Source organism: Grammomys surdaster, unplaced genomic scaffold (assembly GCF_004785775.1).
Source record: "Grammomys surdaster isolate TR1022 unplaced genomic scaffold, NIH_TR_1.0 126131, whole genome shotgun sequence".
Lineage (NCBI taxonomy): Eukaryota > Metazoa > Chordata > Mammalia > Rodentia > Muridae > Grammomys > Grammomys surdaster.
In genome coordinates this window covers 1,352,466-1,373,200 of record NW_021620939.1, presented here as the reverse complement: position 1 = coordinate 1,373,200, position 20,735 = coordinate 1,352,466, and the positions used below count along the sequence as shown (strand labels likewise).

The window sequence follows — 20,735 nt, the reverse complement described above, 5'->3', positions numbered from 1 at the left end:
GGGCTGGTACCAATCTTCATGGCTTGGTCTAAGCCAGCCCCAAAGGACCCCTAAGGAGCTGCTAAGCCTAGACCCTACCCTTCTGGCAGTATCTCTGTTCTCCTTCGGGTGCCCCCGACCAGTGAATTCTCAGAATGTGCACAAGTTTGCTTGCCTTCCTACCTTTGTTCACAACTTGGCTGTCCTCTCTGCCTATACTTCTGACCCTTGAAATCATCCCTAGCCCCTTCTCTGATTTCCCAACCGAATTCACAGCACTTGGGTCTTTGCCCCGTGTCAAGTTCCTATCCTTGCTCAAGGTATATATATGCCCTGCAAAGTCAGGAAATGTGTTATGTCTGGTCCTTGCACACACCAGCTACCAAACAAATAAGGTGTGATTGACAACTGGAGGGGACCTCATTTTTCTATCTATAGGTTGTGATGGTCACATTGGCCTCACCATTCAGGAAGAAGCTCTGGGTGAGACTCCTCCCCTGGAGATAAGCTCCTCCCCTTGGGGGCATGCTCAATCAGCTGTCTTCCGCCTCAGCCTTTTCATCCTTTGTCTAAGTCTTTGTCAACTAAAGATAACCTTTTTCTAACCCTGCATCTTTCTAAACCTCTGATTCATCAGCTCTGCCTCTTCGGAGCCTGTCTTCTCCACCTTTCCATCCCTAAGGCAGCCTTGTCCTTGCTGAGGTATCATCTTTTCATCTCTGGGGACCCGCTGGCTGTGGATGCATCCCCCCTCTGGCTGTACTCATTTCTCTTCCAACAGCCTGACAGAACTAACTGAAGGGTCTCAGTGAGCATAGTGGTTCACCTAGAATCACTCCCCATGATGGAAGATTCTAGCACTTGTCTAAGTCTGCCCCACTCCCCTCTGAGCACAGAGGATTATATTTCTCCACCTGTACAGCAGCTCGATAGTGCCATGAGACTAGCTCTGGCCAAGAGCCTGGGAACAGAAAAACTCTGTGCTTCTTCTGGCCAAAACACTTGCTTCCCATGGCAAGACCTTCTTAGCTTTCTTCCCTGCCTCATTAATTGTGGATTGATGAAACAGAGGTACCTCAAGTCCAAATAGTTGGCATTCAGAGCCACCTTTGGAAGTCACTGCCCTGGAGAGTCACCCAAACAAGCCATGGGCTTTGTGCAAACAAGAGATAAATGTGTGTTGTGTCATGTGACTGAAGCCTAGCCAAGCCTATTCTGGTTGGTTTGAGGAGTTCACTAAATAAATGCATGGCTTGGCGAACTGCAGTGATCTGTGTACATTTTATTTTTGTTATCAAAGTGTAGCAGGCGCCCAGGGAGCAGGGTAGAGAGCCCTGTGTCCCAGGGCCACCGTACAGGGCTGGAAATGGGTGTGGAGATTGATAAATGGGCAGGGCATGTCACAAGAGAAAGGCTTTCTCTCATTAATGATTTGCCAAGGGCTTGCCCAGAACCTGTTTACATATTTAATCACCGATGAAAGGTTAACGAATCTGGCCCTCTTGGCAGGGGGTGGACATTTTTTCCTCCAATGTTTAGTTTCTGTGGCTGGGAAAGATAGGATTTTTTTCCTGGATTTGCAAAGATTACACACACACACACACACACACACACACACACACACACACACACACCACTGCCAGTCTCTCTGAGAAGCTGTAATACAATATTTTACTATCAAGTTGACAGTAATTCAGGACCCAGCTTAGCTGCATCTCTCCATCTTTGAAAGTGTTGAAGACAAATACAACATGGCTTTGTTTCTTAAGCAAGAGCGTGATAACCAGTTACCAGATGGAATATTCCTCCAAAAGTCTGTCTGTGTGCTTCATTCTCATGGCTCTGCTTCTCCAAGTCTTCTCCTCTTTGTCCCTTTTTCTCCACGTCTGTTCTACAACCTAGGCATGTGGTGCACACCTTTAATCCCAGCACTTGGGAGGCAGAGGCGACTGGATCTGTGGTGCCTATGTTGTGGTGCCCAGAGGGTTCACTGGATCTCATCTGATGAGTAGTTACAGTGTTCTTGGAATGCTTGACTAGAAGGTGGAGAATTCAAATATTACCGAGGTCTCCCAACCTCCATCACTCAACCTACACCACCCTAAAGAGATCTCTCCATTTCCCTCTCACAAGTCAACGAACTTCAGTGGGAAAAGAGAGGGTCTTCTCACTACCTAAGACTCTTGCTAACTTCAGAATGAGTTATATGGAGAGAGGGGCTTGGGGCAGCCAGAAAGACCTGGGCTTTCTGTGAAAGCTGTCTGCTGGCTGCTTCCTTGATTTTGGAGTTCTCCTTTCCTTTCCTTTCCTTTCCTTTCCTTTCCTTTCCTTTCCTTTCCTTTCCTTTCCTTTCCTTTCCTTTCCTTCTTTCCTTTCCTTTCCCTTCCTTTTCTTCTTTTTGTCCCCCTTCTTTTTTGTTTTTTTATTGAGACAAGGTCTCAATATGTATCCCTGGAACTCATTATGTAGACCAAGTTGGCCTTGAACTCTCACAGATCCAGCTGCCTCTGCCTCCCAAGTGCTGGGATTCTTTATTTTCCTTTCTTTTCTTTTTTTCTTTTTTCTTTTTCTTTTGATTCTTTATTTTCAAATAGACTAGTGTGGCTTCCATCATAGGTTGTGATGAGGATCCTGCCAGAGACTTTGGACCAAAGGATACTTGACAGATATGCCTCTCTTCCAAAGGATGGCAAACCTTTTATTTCCTGGTTCTCTGATCCCTCTTTGTGAGGTTGCATATCGCAAGAAAGATGGGGTAGTAAAGAGGGAAGGGTTTCCTAGGTTGGGTGGGGCAGCAGGGAATGATATAGCTGTGGTTGTGTCCAGGAACAGGGCACTGACCCTGAGTCAGACTCTACAGGGGTTCTAAACTCCATAGAGAAGCAAGGAGAAGAGTCCAAAGACCTACTATGATGTAAAGGCACCTTTGGTGATTAATTCTCATGATTTGGCTCTATGCATGGGTGACCTACAACACACCTTCATCTCCCTGGAACGTGGAGTTTCTGGATTCTTTTTACAGTCACAGAAAGGGACTCAGGCTTTGTGAAGGGTGTTCCTGCATTTTAAAAAAATGCATATGAGTACTCTAACTCCATGTACACCTGCACGCCAAAAAAGGGCAACAGATCCCATTATAGATGCTGGGAGCCATCATGTGGTTGCTGGGAATTGAACTCAGGACCTCTGGAAGAACATCCCATGCTCTTATCCACTGAGCCATCTTTCCAGCCCCAGTGTTCCTGTATTTTAATAGTAATCTTGAGCATGCTATACTCAAGGACGTCTGTGACACTTTGCTCTTTAATTGAAAAAAAAAAAAGTGAGATCTTTAAAGCCCCTTTGGCATTTGAGAGGCAAGATTTGCTAGACAGTGGTAAATGATCAATTATGACTGTGGTATTCATGGATATAATGTTTGTGACTGAGCCCACTTCTGGATATGAAGTCAGGGGCAGTGACTGGGCCTTCCAAAAGCCCATTCCCTTGAGTCTTTGACATTGATCTGCACAGAAAGCACAAGGGCCCACACAACAACCAGCAATGCCTGGGGTCTGCTCAGCACCAGGCAAGTGGCTTGAGAATGACGCAGCCTCTAGTGCCCTTGGCTGCAGGCCTCTAGCGGTTGAAGCATGGCTACTTCTTTGTCTAAAAGGCACAAATTCTGTCTGCTCTCTGATAGAGCCATGACATCACAAATTCACAACCAACTTACACCCATAACAGAATTATAATATATTAATAGCAATATAACGGGATAAAGGCTTGTGGGGACAGCCAATCTTTCAGAAACGGAAGATTGGCATTCATTGTTCGAGACGTTGGTTGAAGGCCATGCCTTCAGAATCTGGTTAAATTGCAATGAGTAAGCCCAGGGTTAGTCGCAGAGAATCATGTTCCAAGCAGAACCATTTGAGCATGCTGAAACTGGCCCATGAGGTTGTGTGGAGCCTCCTCTTTAATAAGATCTGTGGAAGTGAGCCCGGTGGCTTCAGAAAGAGCGCTGCCAGTAACAAAGGCTCCGTGAAGGCTTCAGTCTCACAAGGAGCTTTGCCACACCAACATAAACCATTTGGCTTCTCACCATATAAGGCATTTCTGAAAGGCACTTAAATGTCACATAGGGCAATGTCAATTGCCTAGCTGCTTCAGGGACCCGGGGAGCCAGCTCTCCATCTCAGGCACACAGTCAATCTGGTGGAGCCCTAAAGGATACGCATGGGTGGTCAGCCCAGGAGCTTTTCTGCCAACCTTTGGGTACTTGATATGCTTGGCAAATGTGTGAGTGTGTCCTTGCTGCCCACCGAGCGCTCTCTGGGAGGAAGCCCTAGTGTGAACAGAGGTGAGATTTTCAGGGGAGCTCTCAGAGAACCATATAGTATCACTGCCAAGAACCAAGGCAGTCTCTGATAAACAGAATCGTTGGTAAAAGGCCTTATTTCCTGGGCCTCTGCCTTTGCCTCTCCATCACATAGCATGGGTGGCCCCCAGCCCAGGCCCACAGAAGGAGCCCACCTCCACCCAGGGGTAGTGAGGAGAAGCTGAGAAAACGCCAATGAAGATAATGTGTTTGCAAACCAGTCAACCTGGCTGCCCTCTTTGTGGGCTGGCTGTAACTTGCTATCCAGCACAGTGACAGGTGGCAGCCACTCTGCTCCATCTCTTGCTCTGACTGCATCTCAGGTGGTCCCCCTTTACTCCTCTGCACATGAGCTGAAGTCCAGACAGCAAAGCTCACGTGAGGCCACTCTGTTTCCGGGGCATGGTAGAAATGGCCATTTGTGTCTCTCTGAAGGGGGAAGGCCTTATCTCCACTGTGAGGGTGGGAGACTGGGGCCCTCCTTACATGGGCTCCTTGTGGCTTTGTTAGTTTGAAAGGCAGAAGGAAGCATATGCTGACAGGAGAGTAGGCCTCAGGTTCCTATGAACAGTATTTGGTTGATCTAGCTTTGTTAGTTCCTTCGTTCCTGCTTTGATACCAGGGTGTAGTATAAAGAGAGGGCCATACTTCCCAAAATGGTGGGTTCCAAATCAGCCTCGAGGGCAGAAAATGGGAAAGTAAGGGGAGACAATCCCTCCTGAGTTCCATGCTAGTCTGAATCCAGATGAACAGTGGCCACAGCCAGCTCCCTTAGCCCAGTTGTAGCTGATATGAAACCAACCACCTGCTCCTCCTGTTCCTCGCTGCTGAGTATGGGCAGAGGCAGAGGAGAGCTGGGCTGCCTGGCACGGAAGGCAAGACTCCCTTTCCTCACTCCACTTAAGTATTCCTGAGAGACTGGTGAGAACAGAGGCTGCCTTACTGTGGGCATCTTGTTAGAAGAGCCAGTCTGAGGAAAGGCTGCCTGTGTCGGGGATCCCTTCCAAGGACTTTGAGAAACTAAACTCTCCAGCCCAGTGCCCATTCAGCTCAGTACACATCAGGCCTTAAGAACCATGGGGAGACTTTAGGAGGAAGAGGCAGGTGAGGCAAAAAGTGAGTGAATGTTCTCTCTCTCTCTCTCTCTCTCTCTCTCTTCTCTAGTGTGTGTGTGTGTGTGTGTGTGTGTGTATGTGTGTGTATGTGTGTGTATGAGAGAGACATGAGGAAAAGGAGGAAGAAGAGGGGAGGAAGGCATGTTAACATTAAGAGGACAGGCAGGCATGGAGGGGGTAGGATCCAGTCTCTGGGGCAGGGCAGTAGTCCCAGCTGCGGGTCAGATGAGGCCCGAGGTATTCTCCTGCAGGCTGTATTCCCTGTTCTTCTTCACCCTCCAGCTGATAAAGAAGAGCAGCAGTGTTCCTAAGGCCTTGTAGACCACCTGTAGGCCCAGGTACCTATGAGGGAAAAGAGACAAGAATGGTGAGGCCCAGGGGCAGTGGGAAGATGAACATCGTTTTCACAGTGGCCTAGGAGCTGTGAAGACTGTTACTCAGGTAGCGAGCTGTCACCTCCCAGGTGGTCACTGTGGATGAACACAGGACATTAGTGATCCTCTGCTCTCCAGTGGCATCACTAATGGGTAGAGGTGACACTACTGTCCCAGCTGTCTCCAGAGGGTCTATATCTTTCTGCTGCCTCTCTGCTGGCCTTCTCTAACCGTCCTCACTATTTCTAGCTCCTGTACAGCCCCTGCAAGCCCATCTTCTCCACCATTTCTAGATGATAGAACGGAAGCAACAGAAGAGTTGGCTGGATTTGACTCACTGACATAGGTTGGACTCCCTTCCTTGGACCTCTGCTGGGGGCCATGCTGTGTTCCCTCTCTCTGAGTTTGCCTGGTGTCTTTCCATATTCATAATCTCTCCCAGGCTCTAGGCACCCCTTTACCTTTGGTGAACATTGCTGTTATGAGCAGGCCCGTGAGGGACAGTACCTTGGGGATACCTCAATGTAGACCCTGTGTCCCCTTACTTGAATGGCTCCTTATAGGTCCCCAAATGCCTGCCATGGTAGCCTCTGCTCTTTGTCCATGGCAGAATCTATGGAGACATCCCCTTCTATCTTGTCCCTTAAAAACCTGACAGCCCCCATAACATCTGTGAGGTTAAAAAAAAGTGTTTTTTCCATGCTGGGACTACAGGACTAATCTCCTAGGCACCTGTGTATGTGTGAGCCCTCACCTGTTTCGGAGAGCATCGTTGTCATAATATGCACAGGCCCCTCGTCTCCCTGAGCATAGGTAGTTCCACCGGATACAGGAGGAGTCAATGAGGAGGCCATAAAGGGATGGAGCTGGCAGCCAGGCTGGCAACAATAGGAAAGAGAATTCAGAGATGGCTCTGCAGTCAGAGATGCAGGAGCCTCCGCACCAATGGCCCTCGGAATCACAGCGCCGTGGGAAAGCAGACAACTGCAGTGAACTTGAGTTCTCCTTTCACCAGAAGGCTTAGGAGATAAAGGGGACTCCATTCTGGGCAGAATGAATCACAGGGTCAACCTGGTGTCAGCTCAGACACACTGCACCGGTCTCATGCTCAAGGTTGGCCCCAAGTAGAAATTCCATCTCGAGAGTGCTAATGTCTCTGAGTTCTCCCACAGCCTCTGTGGGTGAGTGGATTCACTGCAATGAAGAGCAAGTGAGCAAGAGGACCCATGGGTTCACTGAACCCCATTTCACCGAAGTTTAAATCCCATGCTCTTCTTCCACTCCAAACTACCCCACTGGATTAGACAACACCCTTTAAAGACCTTTAAATACCCTATCTTGCTCGGAACACAGGCTGCCAAGATATCAAAGCATCTTAATGTTAAGATGAAGTCCAGCAGGCACAACGCTTTACTGGGTGCTGAATATTTTAGATGCCCACTACCCAACCCAACCAAACTCTGTGGTACTAGCCAAGTTGTGAGCAGCCAACAGGTCAGGGTGGACTTGTCCAGCAGCCAGTGGGTCAGGGTGGACTTGTCCAACAGCCAGTGGGTCAGAGTGGACTTGTCCAGGATTTACATTGGGGATGGATCATCCCATTCTCAGAAACTCAGTGCTAAAAACACCTTTCTAGCATCCTATGAGTTCCTGTTTCTGGAAGAAAGAGGCAATCCAGCCCCATGTCCCTACCCACATCAAGACACTCCCAAGAGCAGCCTCTCAGGCCCTGCTCACTTTCCGGTTTGCAGGTGAACAGTGGCTAGAAACTGGCCCTAGTGACACATCCCTAAATAGAAAAGAAGTCAGAGAGAGTTTTCAACCACATCTCAGTGGGTGACTGTAAACCTGCTGGGGTTTATAAATAGGCAATCTTTTCATCTAACCCAGAGTGAAGCTGTGTGCTTAAGCCACAAGTGGAATTCCTCCAGGCCTGGGTTTCTCACTATGGTCTCACATAGTTATCTGAACTCAGGTGGAAAGAGGAAGCAGCAAGTGCTTGGAGCAGTGGGATAGAGAGGCCATTCTCTAGGTCACCAATAGAAGCAGGGTAGAAGGTCCTCTGGGATTCCTCTGGGAGGAATACCAGGACTCTTCCCCTGCCAGGGCATTAAAGTAAGTTATAAACCAGCTATAGATGGTAAGTCATAAATATGATACAAGGAGCTGTGCTAACAAACTAGCCTCAACCTGGACAAGATACCGTATGTCCCCTGTGTGGCCCCAGGAATGTGACGGTTGTCATTTAGAGAGTTAAGGTCCTTTGAAACTTAGAGGCTGCATTCAGGACAAGTGGCTTGCAGCTAAGAAGCTCCATTGAAAATTTACAACATATGAAATGTAAATAAAACATCCAATAAAAAAAAATTAAAAAAAAAAAGAAAATTCTGGCTCAGACCCCGCATAGGATCCTGCCCTTCTGACTTCAGTAGGGACGATGACACACACCTGGAAGGTTAATGAAAGCCATGGCCGGGCAAGATGTGGCCTGCACCCCTGTATAATACTGCAGAACAGGCTCCATGTGGGTTTCAGTGGTTAAGGTAGGAAGGCACACATTGATAGTAACTCAAGCCCTTCTGCCCGGAACCTCCAAATCCCCACCCCTGAAATTCTCAGTACAGAGATCCTCTGTTAAATTCAATCTCTATACTTTTGTTCATCCACCGTAGTAAGACCTCCACATCAGTGCCTAGGGTTCAGTCTAATGCATGAATGTGTCAAGGGTGTTAAAGGGCAGACTAGAGTTGGAGGGCTGGGACAGCACCTACTATGTGTCCCCTCACCCCTCAGTCCCTGCGCTCAGGGAAGCCAGATGCCTCTTGCTCCCGTGGGAGTTCTCCCTCCATGTTGGTCTCTGCTGATCACGTGTGTGCACAGCTTGCGTGTTTTGAGTGCAGATGGGGGGCTCCAGGCTACTTGAGGACAGACAGGGTTCGGAGGCAGAGGGTCCCCCACAGGAGAGAGATTTGCTGAACCATGGCAGAGGACTGAAGTTTGGAAAATGGGAGAGAGGCCAGGGCTCAGCTCAGAAACTGCTCTTCTAGGGCAGGAATGTAAGGTCTTGTTCCCTAGGGCGGATTCTTGGAGAAAGATTTAAAAATACCTGCCTTTAACTCTGTATTCGGCACTCTCAGCTATGACCTTTTCTTTTTCTTACATAATTTAAATCTGGCTTGAATTCTGTAGGTAGGATCTTTTCTGATCTCAAGCCATCAGGCAAACTGTCATTTGTCAGGGTTTGGTACTTGTTGTTAGGAATACACAGCTTCTCTATACAGCCAAGATGAACCTGGGCTTCTCCTAACCCTGCCCTGCCGCACATAGCCTTTACAAGCCCACGGTCCAGGGCCTCTACTCCAGAAAGAAGCTCCTAAATTACCTACCCAGCAAACGCATCAACAAGAACTGCACCCCAATGGCAAATGACTTTTCATCCTGGTTCACCACTCTGAAAAGGAAAACAGGAAGTTAGTACCAGGAGGACTTTGGGCTGCAGCGTCACCTGGAGGGTGTGAGGTATGGGGAATAGAAAGACTCAGAGCAGATCAGAACTGGTCCTCATGGAGTCTGACAAGGCACATGGAGGATGAGAGTTATCTGCTGAATGCTTGCTATACCCATCGTTCTCAAAACATTGCTGCTGGATCAGAGGCATCGCCCAGGCTACATTCAAAATACAGATTCTCAGCCTGGCATCCATTAAAAATGTGGATAATTCCAGGAGAGTTGGATGCAAACTTGAGTTTGAGAACTAATAGTCTATACTGTCTTCAGGACTGTCCAGAGACTTCTTGGAGAGAAAGCAGGCAAGAGAGACCAAGTAGAAAGGAATTTCTGGCTGGATGCATAGGCAGCAGGTCTGAACAACACCCACAGAATATCTTGTACTAGGAAAAGAGGGCCCTGGGCTATCAGCTTCTGTGCATATCTGAAACAATTCCTTGCCCTGGGCCAGCTTTGTAAGGTGTGACTTGAGCAGCTGCATAGGATGCGACCATCAGAAAGGCTCAGCGTTGGGTTACATACGTCTTAACGATTCCCGGGCTTTATAACTTCATTTGCACCAGGTTGCACCACTTTCTACCTTTCCTCCTTCTAGAGGGCAAAGGCAAGACCAGGTACAGAGGCTCAGCTCTCCCTAGAGAGCTGCCACCTCAACTGGAGAGCAAAATAGGGGTTGACATCTCATACGTGGGGTGAGGCCCTCAGAGCAGTGGTAGAAGCGCCTGCTGTGTGACCAGACTCCGGCTTCTCCAGGCTTTCCCCACGCATGCTCCTGGGTAGGTGATTATCATTTAGAAAAAGATTTGGAGCTGGGGAAAGAGAGGAAGAGATCTCAAAAGTGACCATTGCCAAAGTCAGTCAGCATCTGAGGGACATCCCCACGGGGGTGACCCAGGGAAGGGAGGCTCTTTGGAGGCCAAGTAGGAGAGAGAGGGACCGTCTGGGATCTCCCAGTGGACAGTGCCTGGAATGCCAATCGAATGGATGTTCTTTCCCTCTGTATCAGCTTGTCTCCAATGGCCTGGTCCACAATGGATGCCTGCGATCGCTAATCTTCATTGCCAACTTATGGATCTGGAATCACCTGGGAAACAAACTTCTTGGTGTATATCCATGAGGATGTATCCCGAGGGGTTTGACTAAGTTGGGAGGATGTACCCCTGAATGTTCATGGTACTACTTAATACTTTGGGGTTCTGGGATGAATGGAAAGACAGCAGGCTTGGATAGAGTAAAACAGGTGTGCTAGGCAAGTGCTCTGTTACTAAGTTACATTCTCGACAGAACATCTGGTCCTTCACTGCTTAACCTCCTGGGGAAAGAGGTCTTAACCAATACGGAGAACACCAGCCCCCATCTCTCTTTTGAGGTAGGGCAGCGGTCCTCAACCTTCCTAATGTTGTGACCCTTTAATACAGTTCCTCATGTTGTGGTGACCCTCCCAACCATAAAATTATTTTGTTGCTACTTCCTAACTGTCATTTTGCTACTGTCATGAATTGTAATGTAAGTTCTGTGTTTTCCAATGGTTGTAGTAGACAACCCCTGTGAAAGGGTCATTTAACCCCCAAAGGAATTGTTACCCATATGTTGAGAGCCTCATGAGGTAGGGTCTCATGTTGTTTAGGCTGACCTATAACTTACTATATAGGCAAAGAAGACCTTGAGCTCCTGGTTCTCCTACTCCCAAGCCCTAGGTTTATAGGCGACACCACCATGCTCAACAGAGGCGCTACTATTCACAAAGCCATTGACCCTGCAACGCAGACACCCGCACTTGGAGGTGGCTATCACTATCTCCCTTTCATAGTCAAGGAAACTGAAGCTCATGAGGTCAGGCAACACCCAAAACACTCAGGTAGAGACTTTTAATCTGACAGGGAGTTTCCAACCTCTGTGTTTCTCCTTCTCTGCTTCCAAGTAAGCTAATGAGGTTGGATGGGAGGGAGGCCAGAGAGTCAAGCAGGAGGTGGTTAGATGAACTTGGGTGAGATTTCTTTTCTTTTTTTCTTTCTTTTTCCTTCTTGGTAGAATGAGGTGAGAGAGAGGCACTCTCTATACAAACCAGACACTTCTCTTGTCCCCACCCTGGTCCCTCGTCCCTCTAACCCGAGCACTGGGTCTCCAGCCTCCTACAACTTTCTCTTTTTCAGCCCTTTCTCACAGCTTTTGCTTTGCTTCTGAAACTTTCCTCAGTTCCCGACCTGCTGGTTTCTCCTTTCTTTTAAGGTTGAAGAATGAGTGAATCTGTAAGCACAGCCTGTCTTTAACCCATGGCTCAGCCTTTCGACAGTTCTGCCATCCTGGGCTATGATTTAACTTCCCACAAATAAAAATGGGGTGCCAACAGGGCCTGTGTTCAATGGATGCTAGAGGCCTGGGCGAGGCTTCCCTACAAGGAGCGCCTCCTGGGACAGGGAGCTCCTGCCATCAGTGTACCTGCTGTCTTCTCACCATCAGACACTTGTAGGTTGTTGTTAAGATCTCCAGGGCCAGTTGAGGGAGGAGAGACTCCGAGTACAAGACAGGCTTGAATGTCAAAGAGAGAGAGGATGTGGAAGCAGCAGCCAGAGGCTCAGAGATATCACTCACCGTAGGACCATCATGTAGAGCGGGTTGTGGGAGACACAGGCAATGAGCGCCACAAAGGAGATAAGGAAGATGGATGGGAGCAGCAGCTGCGCACAGGATGTGGGGCATGAGCCTGTCTTGGCCGACGTGGACCCTCCAGTCACACAGCTGCAGTTCAGATAGACCTTGAAGAACAGGAGGGGCCATGTCATGATTTCACCTCCGTATATGTCACACATCCACACTACCTCCCTCTAATACGAACAAATCCCTCTGCCCTTCCTCCAGCCCCCTAGGGGTAGAGGAAAAGTGTGGATTTGAAAACTCAAGAGGTCAGATGAAGGTTTTAGAGTACCCCGTGGGGTCCTGGATCTTTCACCGTTTGGGGCATTAAAAACGGTCTTCACCAAGAGCCCAGCATGGGCTGAACTCCTGTAGCCTCTCCAACATCTGAACGCCCAAGATCCTACAAGCAGGCAAAGCAGCCTCAGCTCAGCTCCTGGAGCCGGGGAGCTCTCCTCCTGGTCCAGCCCTCTGTGGTGGTTGTACAAGTTGTTATGAGGAGAAGGTATACTTTACCTTCTCCCAATAACAATAATGGAGTGAGTCTCTTGAACAGTCTGCAGTATTCTCCACTGAAGAGGTGTCCTTTGGCCTAAGAGGAGACCCCAGAGGAGGACTCTGCATCGTCATAACTCTGTGTGACTCAATTCTGTTGTTCAACTTGTTTGGTGGCCACTGCTCATCTGGTCATCTTTGCCTTCCTTCCTTGCTGTGGCTGATGGCCCGGCCTATGATGATGTTGGTGTGAGAGCTGTTATGAAGTTATGCCAACCAATGAGCTGGGAGGCCTCCCTCCGTCAGTCAGTGGGACTGTGCCTCTGGAGCTCAGACGTTCCTAATACACGATAGATATTGCTATAACCTCCCGCAATCTGGATCTTAAAATATCAAGACTCTCCCCCTTATAATTTATTATTTTTTCCTTGCTATCATGGTAATGGATATTATCTTGATGTACTTGTGCTGTTATTGGAAGCTTGTCAAGATTATTTCTGGAAGTAGATGAGTCAGAGGTAAGTAAATAAAGATAAGAAAACCACAGAAGCCACCACTCCTCCAGTTAAAAGGCAAACTAGGCTACTATCTTGTCTTAGCTCCTCACCCTTCTCTACCTGACAGCCATGTGCCTTTGCCCATAGTGACAGCTGGGGAAGCAGCTTTTTCCTGACACCTCCAAAGAGGTGGTAAGTGGGGGCTAGCCTGGCCCACGGACTATACACAGGTGCATTCTTTCTATGGGGACATCCTATAGTAATGGCATAGACTTTCCGTTGCTCTCATGGGAGGGAGTTAAGAGGAGGAATAACCTACCTCCTAAGCCTGGCTTGCCTGGCCCTGCCTTGCTCTGAGACTGTCTGTCCCTTGTTCCGCAAGCTGTGACACTTGTTGTTTAGCTTCGACCAGGCCTTCCTTCAGCTTCTGTGATGCATTTTCACCTGGGCTTGGTATCTGCTCTTCCCTCACCTGCAATGGACTTCCAGGTTTCCATAGGATTCCTCTGCTCTTTGCTCAGGTGGTGTAAGTCACCTCAGGAAGTCCCCCAGCATTTATTGTGTGCATTCATTGGACTGAATGTAAACTGTGAGACCAGGGCTTTCTGTCAACATGGTGGCTGCACACATGGATGTCTGTTTACTAACTAATAAACAAATGACTGCAGGAGTTATTTGCTGATCCCAGAAGACCTGGGGCTACTGTCCTCACACATTGATAGATAAGTCCCTTGTAGGTTGTCTAAGGAGACACTTGGCCTTCAACACCAAGCGAGCAGAGCATTCGTTTCTAATCCTAGATTGGCACTTAATTTCATGGCTTCAGGCCAACTCTGTGCCACTCCTGGGAGCTTAGGGCTTGAAGCCCCTCGACTGTTGCTCCCAGCACTGGCCTCTCAAGTCCAAGTCACAGGAGACCCTCTGCTGCCATCCCATGTGACTCTTTAACATGGTCTGAGCCCAGAACCCAGAAGTTCCCCCCACAGGGAGCCATAAGTATCAGTCACAACTCTTCACTGTGGGCGAATGCTTGGACTTGTTTCCATTGTCTTGCCAAGTCCCCAAGAATGAACTTGTTGGTCTCAGGCCAGTCTTTAATTGACTTTAGGCTGTGGGCATCTGGTCATGACCCTGGGGCAGGGAAGGTAGAGAGGGTGGAGGAGGCTAGGGTGCTGATACTAAAGTACCAAGGAACAGTTTTTGAGGTAACACACTGAGCCCCAAAGCTCCATGTGGCTCCGTCTGCCCCTGTGACCCCTTTGTCCTTACTGGTTGCTTAGAAGCTGCTGAGCTCATGTTGAGGCTGCTGCAGCCGGCGTGGCAGGGAGAGAGGTACTCGACTCCATTGTCTCCGCAGACAGGATGGAAGATGGAATCTGGGCACAAGCAGTCCCTGCGGCAGGCAGGAGGCTGTGGATGTATAGAACTTGATGTGCTGCCAGAGAAACAGGAAGCAAGGAATCAAACAAAGCAAGACGAAGAAACAGCAGGAGTTCCTGGCCTGGCTGATGTACCTGCATGCCCCTGTTTGTCTTGGGCCAGAGCTACCCTAGGATCTGAACTCAGCCCGTAGGAGCCTGTTGTGAATCTGACATGGTTTGGAAATCATGGCCCTCTCTGTTTCTCCTGACCCATGGAGTCCAAACCCACCAATTGCTCAGTTGCAAAGGTCTAGCCAGAACCACCCCCAACCCCCACCATGCCACTGTCAGAGTTAAAATGACCAACAGACAGACTCTGTTGAAAGAATGGTCTATGCTACAGTGATGTCATTAATAACATTTGCCTTCTCTCATTGCCCAGCTAGGTGCTGGCTCAAGGCAGCGGCTGAGATCTTTGGAGGCAACTGAAGTTTTCACGGACTGTTCATCTCCTGAGACAAATAGATTCACTGATCTGGGTCTGTCCATTCCCCTCCCTGGCCAGAACTTCATCAGAGTCGATTTTGATGGCTGATCTTACTGATCTTTGGGGAAGTTCTGATGGCTGAGTAGTACATTGATAAGTAACAGTAGTGACTGTTGGCATTTATGGGACATCACAATGGAAGGGGCTTGTTGTGTATGGATAACTCCCTTGTAGCAACAAAAAACATCATACCTAGAACTCAAGCCAGGCAGGTGACAGAGGTGGGACCAACTTCCCAATGAAAACCACCCCAAGGTTCCCAAACTTTCAGGGTTCCCTGGGTCCCCAGTCAGCCTGCAGAGCAGCGGTGAGTTCCTCATGTGACAAGAGTCCCCTCCTTTGTTCTGCTCTCCTCCCTCACCTATCAACTATGGAGGAAGTCATTTCACACTGTGCTTTTGCCTTTTGCCTGATGCTGTTGCAGAACTTGGAGATGTTGCTCTCCATGAGAAAGAGAATATGCTGGGATTAAAAGGTTCTGAGTCTCCAAATCTTGCAAATGCTTTTAGGCAAAGTCCTAAAGAAAAAGTTGCAAGGTGATTACCTAGGGTGGGGTAGGGGGGTGGAAGGAGGTAGGGGGTGAACATGTTCTATGCTCACGGGGTTGTAACACTCTTTCTGAAGATAAAGCTTGACTCTAAACTTATTTAAGCAAACAGATCGGTCCTTTGACCTGCCTCTGCCTCTCCAGCCCCCCCCCCTTTTTTTTAAGTGTGTCACCATTTTAATTGTTCATCTCGAAATCTTTTCAAGTCTCCTCTCCTCTTTCTTCGAGAGCTCAGTGAGACTCAAACTCTAGCTGGTCCAGAGCTGACACTAACCACTGCTTATTTCCTGGCTCCTACGGCTCAGGTTCAGTCAACAGTAAACTGACTAGTTTCTGTTACTTCTTAGAAAACGGAACCCTAAACCCAACCACAACGGTTGGCCGATCTCATCTCATAATGGATTGTACTATTTGAGACCTGGTTCCCTGTGTCACCCTGTGAGAGATCAGATCCAGTGAGCAGGAGGGAGGAGGTGAAAGGCTGAGAAGAGAGACATACAGTGGCTGGATTCAGGCTGGGCTTACAAAGGGTATCTCTACATCCCTTGGTCCATACCTGGGAGGGTAGACCTCAGCCACGGCTGGTGTGGAACATCCCATAAAGAAGAGAGGGGCACATAGGATCATGGAGATGGTCATAATGGTGGCAGCTACTCGGGGGATGGTTTGCAGAGGGAAAGCGAACCGCTTCATGAGAATTCCTCCAAATAGCATCCCCAAGGCCGCAGATGGAAGGTTTACAGCACCTAGGTGAGAAGGAGAGGAGCTGGATACACAGCCTGGGAGCCTTGAGCTGAACCACCAGGAAGGAACACAGCTTCATGAAGGAGCAGTGGACACATTCAAGTATGATAGTAGTTAGTGGCTGACTACTGAATATCCTTAACTATCGAGTGTTTGCTGGGTTGCTTTACTAGAGGGTTGGCTAGCCTGATCAAAGAGCCAAGAGGCAGTCAGCTTCTGACACCTGTAACCCAGCACTTGGGAAGTGGAGGCAGAGGGATCAGGAATTCTAGGTGATCCTCAGTTATGTAGCAAGTTCAGAATCACCCCGGGCTATTCTAGGACTTGTATCAAAGAGACAAAATTGAGAACAAGACAACAAGAACAAAAATAAGGAAGTAGATCATCCTTGGGTGGCGACTCCTGATCCAAGACTGAAGGCTGGAGAAATGATATCATCCCTAAAGGCTATACAAGAGTTCAGTGTGGACAGAGAGGTCACCCTCAGATCTCATTCCCTGATTATCTTGTTAAATCTTTGGTTAAATTTACCTATAGATCTGGCCCAGTTATTCATCTAGGTACTTGGTGGAACATCCACTAATGGTTCTTAGCATCTACTGCAAGAAGTATGAGCACCCCCAACACAGATTTATTAGTCCAGGTGGGGGCCAAGCATCTGCACTGTCCTTGTGTAAAGGAGCCTGACGTGCCACAGAGTTGAGACTCAAGTTCCTAGAGAAGGAAACCCCTAGACGGTGTTATGTATGTCTTAAGCTCCTAGGCAGTGTTATACATGTCTCAAGGTCCATGCTCCCTCTCTCCTCTGTTGCCTATGATAAGGTCAGTTGGGAGGATATCAGATTCCTACCCTCTTGATGGAAAGGAAGGCAGCCTCTAGTCTCTACCCACTCCTGAATAGAAGAATAGGAGTCTCAGAGTCCTGCCAAAATCATTCTAGATTGCCAACCAGGAAAAATGTTCTTAAAATTCTTTCTCTTGGGCAAGCCCTCCTGTCTCCTGCCTGTATCCGGTCTGGCCCTCAGTTATCTCTGTACAGATGGACTGTACAGTACCCAGTTCCTCCCCAGGGCAGCACCACCCGGGCCCTGCAGTGCCCTCTGACACACCAATGAGGAGGTTGGCATAGGCTGCTGAGGCACCGTACTGCTTCTCCAGGAACTTGTTGAGGAATGTGGAGAGGCCAGCGATGACTGAGGAGAAGGTACACTGGCTCAGGACCACCAGCATGAAGAGTGGGTTCAGCAGCAGCCTCAGGAAGATGCGGGGGAACCCTGCAGGCAGACAGCTATTAGGAGACAGGCCTTGGCAAGAGCGTCACAGGCTTCCTAGAGCCTTGCCGTCACCCTGACTCATCCACAGGGACAGCTTCCTCTCTTCCTCGGGGCAGAATCAGAGACACCCAGACTCCCAGCAGTCAGCCCAGGGTCCTTGGATTCCCAGTCACCACACTTGTGGTCCGACTAAGAGGATGCTGGTGATGGGTAAATAGAAACACTGCTCACACTGAGAAAGGTCTCCTCCCACAACTTCCACCTCTATAGGAAGAGAAGAGAGAGCAGAAGGGGGAGACTTGGGAGGGGTGACTGGCTCTGCCTGAAGTGGGGTTTACTGGTCCCTGTAAAGAACCAGTCACCAGGGTCCTTGGTAGGAGCCCTCTGAACTGAAGGTGCATCTGGGAGGTGAGGCAGTCACAGACCTTAATGTTTCTTGTTGCCCTTTACCCTGTACCTGGCCTCCTGCCTCCCAGAACCAGCCCACCCTAGGCTGCTGGGGCAGTCAGTTACGTTTAATGAAATCCATCAGGGAGCCTCTTGACTTGTTCTCCTCCATCTTCATTGTTTCCTCTGCGATAACAGACCTCTGAAGGTAGCAAACATGGTGATGTTAATGGCCCATCCTTGAGCCCTTGACTCTCTGGACTCAGTGGCTCAAGGACCACACGTGTGTGTGGGAGGGCATCTGGAGAATGGACTCCTGAAGCAGATACCACCAGTGTTTTCAGGAGCCTGGTGCCTTGGCAGGAGGCCAGAGTGACTCTGTGCCAACACCTCCCACAGTACCTATGGGCATATTATTTCATCTGACTTTCCCATGACTGATGCCAAAAGCATTGTCCTGGACTCTACCTTTGTCTATGTTATGACTACAGTGTGTCCCATATGCAGATTCTGGAGATGTCTGGCTTCTAGGACACAGGGGTCTACAATGTCTGCTGTTCTCAGCTCTCCCTTTCTGTGTCCTCTCTGGGTCCCTGCTTTCTCTTTGGTCCAGAGGAGAGCCCTACTGTAGGCTCTGTCCTAACCATTACCCGTGCCTTCTGGGCATATTACCTCAGTGCCCTTGCCAGTTTCTGAAGCCTACAGCTCCAGCCAGAGGCCCCAGCTCTCTCTGAGCCACTGATAGACAGAGGCCAGGGCTTTGCCATAAGCATTTTTTGACGCTCCCATTAACTGAGCTCCTCTGCTCTGGGCAACATGCCCATCACTCTCTATCCATTGCCTCGTCCCTCACAACTTCCTTCCCGGACAGATTCTTTAATTACTCCCAAGAACTTTATAAGAAAGGAAGTGTAGAAACAAAGCAACTTGCCTAATATCATTCAGCAAGTTTATGAGGGGAACAGTCCTCAAGCTTAGAGCTGTCCGACTCTTAGCCTATCAAAACACGCCCTAACCTCTTAAATGCTCCCCTGGGATAAGCTTTGGGCCTCTACTCACACCCCATTTCCCACAGTGGGGGCCTTTCTGTCTTAAATCATAGACACAAAGCAGCAGCTCCAACCCAGTCCTCAGCCAAACCTTTGCATCACTGCTCAGGAACAGCCAGACAGGCCTTTGTCCCCATCTCTGATGGCCATTGCCTTGACCCTCAACCATGTTTCCCTTCTTTCTCTTGAGCCTCTCAGGTCTCCAATCTTCATTCTTTCATGAGCCTCAATCTCAGCCAACTGCCATATTGTCACTACATGGCCACACAGTCACCACAGTGACTCCAGAACCCACAGGAGAAAATGTTGGACCTTTTAGTGTAACATAAAGGCTCCACCCAATCTCCTCTCTGCTGCTTCCTAGTTTTATCTTTCTGGTTTTTTTGCCCCAGCAGACACAGCCCTATCCCAGACGCTCTCCTTCTCAGCCCATCCTTGCACCACGCCCACACTCACACCCTGAGTGGACTCCCCATTCTCCCCAGGCATTCAGGCTCAAACCTTAGTAAGCTCCATTAAATGTCCAAGTTAACTGTGCCTCACTACCTGCTCAGCTTTCGTGTGTGTGTGTGTGTGTGTGTGTGTGTGTGTGTGTGTCCACGTGAAGGCCTTGGATGCCATCTTTCTGGTACCACCTATCTTTATTAAGTATATATACAAAAGCTGTTTTCAGACATACCAGAAGAGAACACTAGATCCCATTACAGATGGTTGTGAACCACCATGAATTGAACTCAGGACCTCTGGAAGAGCAGTCAGTGCTCTTAACCAACCACTAAGCCATCTCTCCAGTCCCTCATATTGATTTTTAAAGAGGTCTTTAAGTAGCCTGGAGCATCCCACATAGGCTGTCTGGCTATGAAGCCTTAGGGAATACTTCCACTTATCTGCTTCCCCCAGCACTGGATTGCAATTAAATACTACCACGCCTGACTTTCAAAGATGGAGGTGGCATGGCTCAAGCCCAGGGCCTCATGCTTGCATGGCCGCCCTCTATGGACTGAGTTGTCTCCCTGTCTCCTATCCCGTTGTGCAGTGTTAATTGTTTCTTAACTCTCTAGCCCAGCTTAGATGAACTTGGGATTTCCAAACTATGTTCCTTGGAACCCTCTGGTCTTTGAGATGACAGCGGTATGAAGGCACTGAGGGGTGCCTGCTCTCAGCCTCTGATGAACCCTGGGTCCTGAGACTTCGTTTCCCTCAGTTTGCAGAGGCAGCTGCAGCTTCCCAGCATTTCTTTTCTAAGCCCGTGTCCTTTGCTTATGCTGCTACATCCACAGAGTCGTGGGCTCTGGAAAACTTACCTCTGCTCCTCTGGACATGGCTCGGGGAAAGAAGAAAAAGGGCAAAGAGGTGACAATCAAGAAGCCTGAGGAGATGAGCAGGCCCAGCCACCAGGCTCCGATCCACCGAGGGTCACCTGGGCTCAGGTTCACTGTAGCTGAAAAGAAACCGAGGGACAGAAGTGTCTGTTGGTTGAATGCACGATCTCTCCGACCTGACTCAAAGGAAAATCTGATTCAGGGGGATGCTTTACTGACTTTCTTCCCACAATGGTAGGAAGACACACTATAATGCAGGACCCTGATCAGTACAACTCTACCTCTCCAGGCCTTTCTGGTATTCCCAGAATACCCCAGTCACTGCACTGAAAGGCAAACACTAGCCCTGCCTCACATTGTGTTTCCTCTCTGGCTCTTGGCAGGAATAACGGTGAAATGATCTGGTCTCCAGAGGGCTGACACAGTTCACGCACTACTACACACTTTACCACCACCATCCTACCGGCTCTTCTAGCATCCAGGTGATGGGAGAGTTACACACATCTGACTTCCTCTGACTGATCCCGAGACCAAATCTTTTGT

At 48.9% G+C, this 20,735-nt stretch overlaps 1 protein-coding gene across 1 annotated transcript in view; it reads right to left on the bottom strand.

The window, feature by feature from the left end:
• Positions 1–2,656: 2,656 nt before the first annotated feature.
• The window catches only part of Slco2a1 (solute carrier organic anion transporter family member 2A1), a 75,950-nt gene continuing 57,871 nt past the window's right edge, over positions 2,657–20,735 (bottom strand). Inside the window, exons 6-14 of the mRNA XM_028756859.1 lie at positions 20,175–20,311; positions 17,948–18,023; positions 17,270–17,434; positions 15,973–16,162; positions 14,231–14,396; positions 11,928–12,091; positions 9,215–9,279; positions 6,583–6,706; positions 2,657–5,796 (exon numbers count right to left, since the gene is read on the bottom strand). Coding sequence (XP_028612692.1) covers positions 5,676–5,796; positions 6,583–6,706; positions 9,215–9,279; positions 11,928–12,091; positions 14,231–14,396; positions 15,973–16,162; positions 17,270–17,434; positions 17,948–18,023; positions 20,175–20,311 — 1,208 coding nt within the window. The 3' untranslated portion in view covers positions 2,657–5,675. The remainder of the gene's footprint in view (positions 5,797–6,582; positions 6,707–9,214; positions 9,280–11,927; positions 12,092–14,230; positions 14,397–15,972; positions 16,163–17,269; positions 17,435–17,947; positions 18,024–20,174; positions 20,312–20,735) is intronic.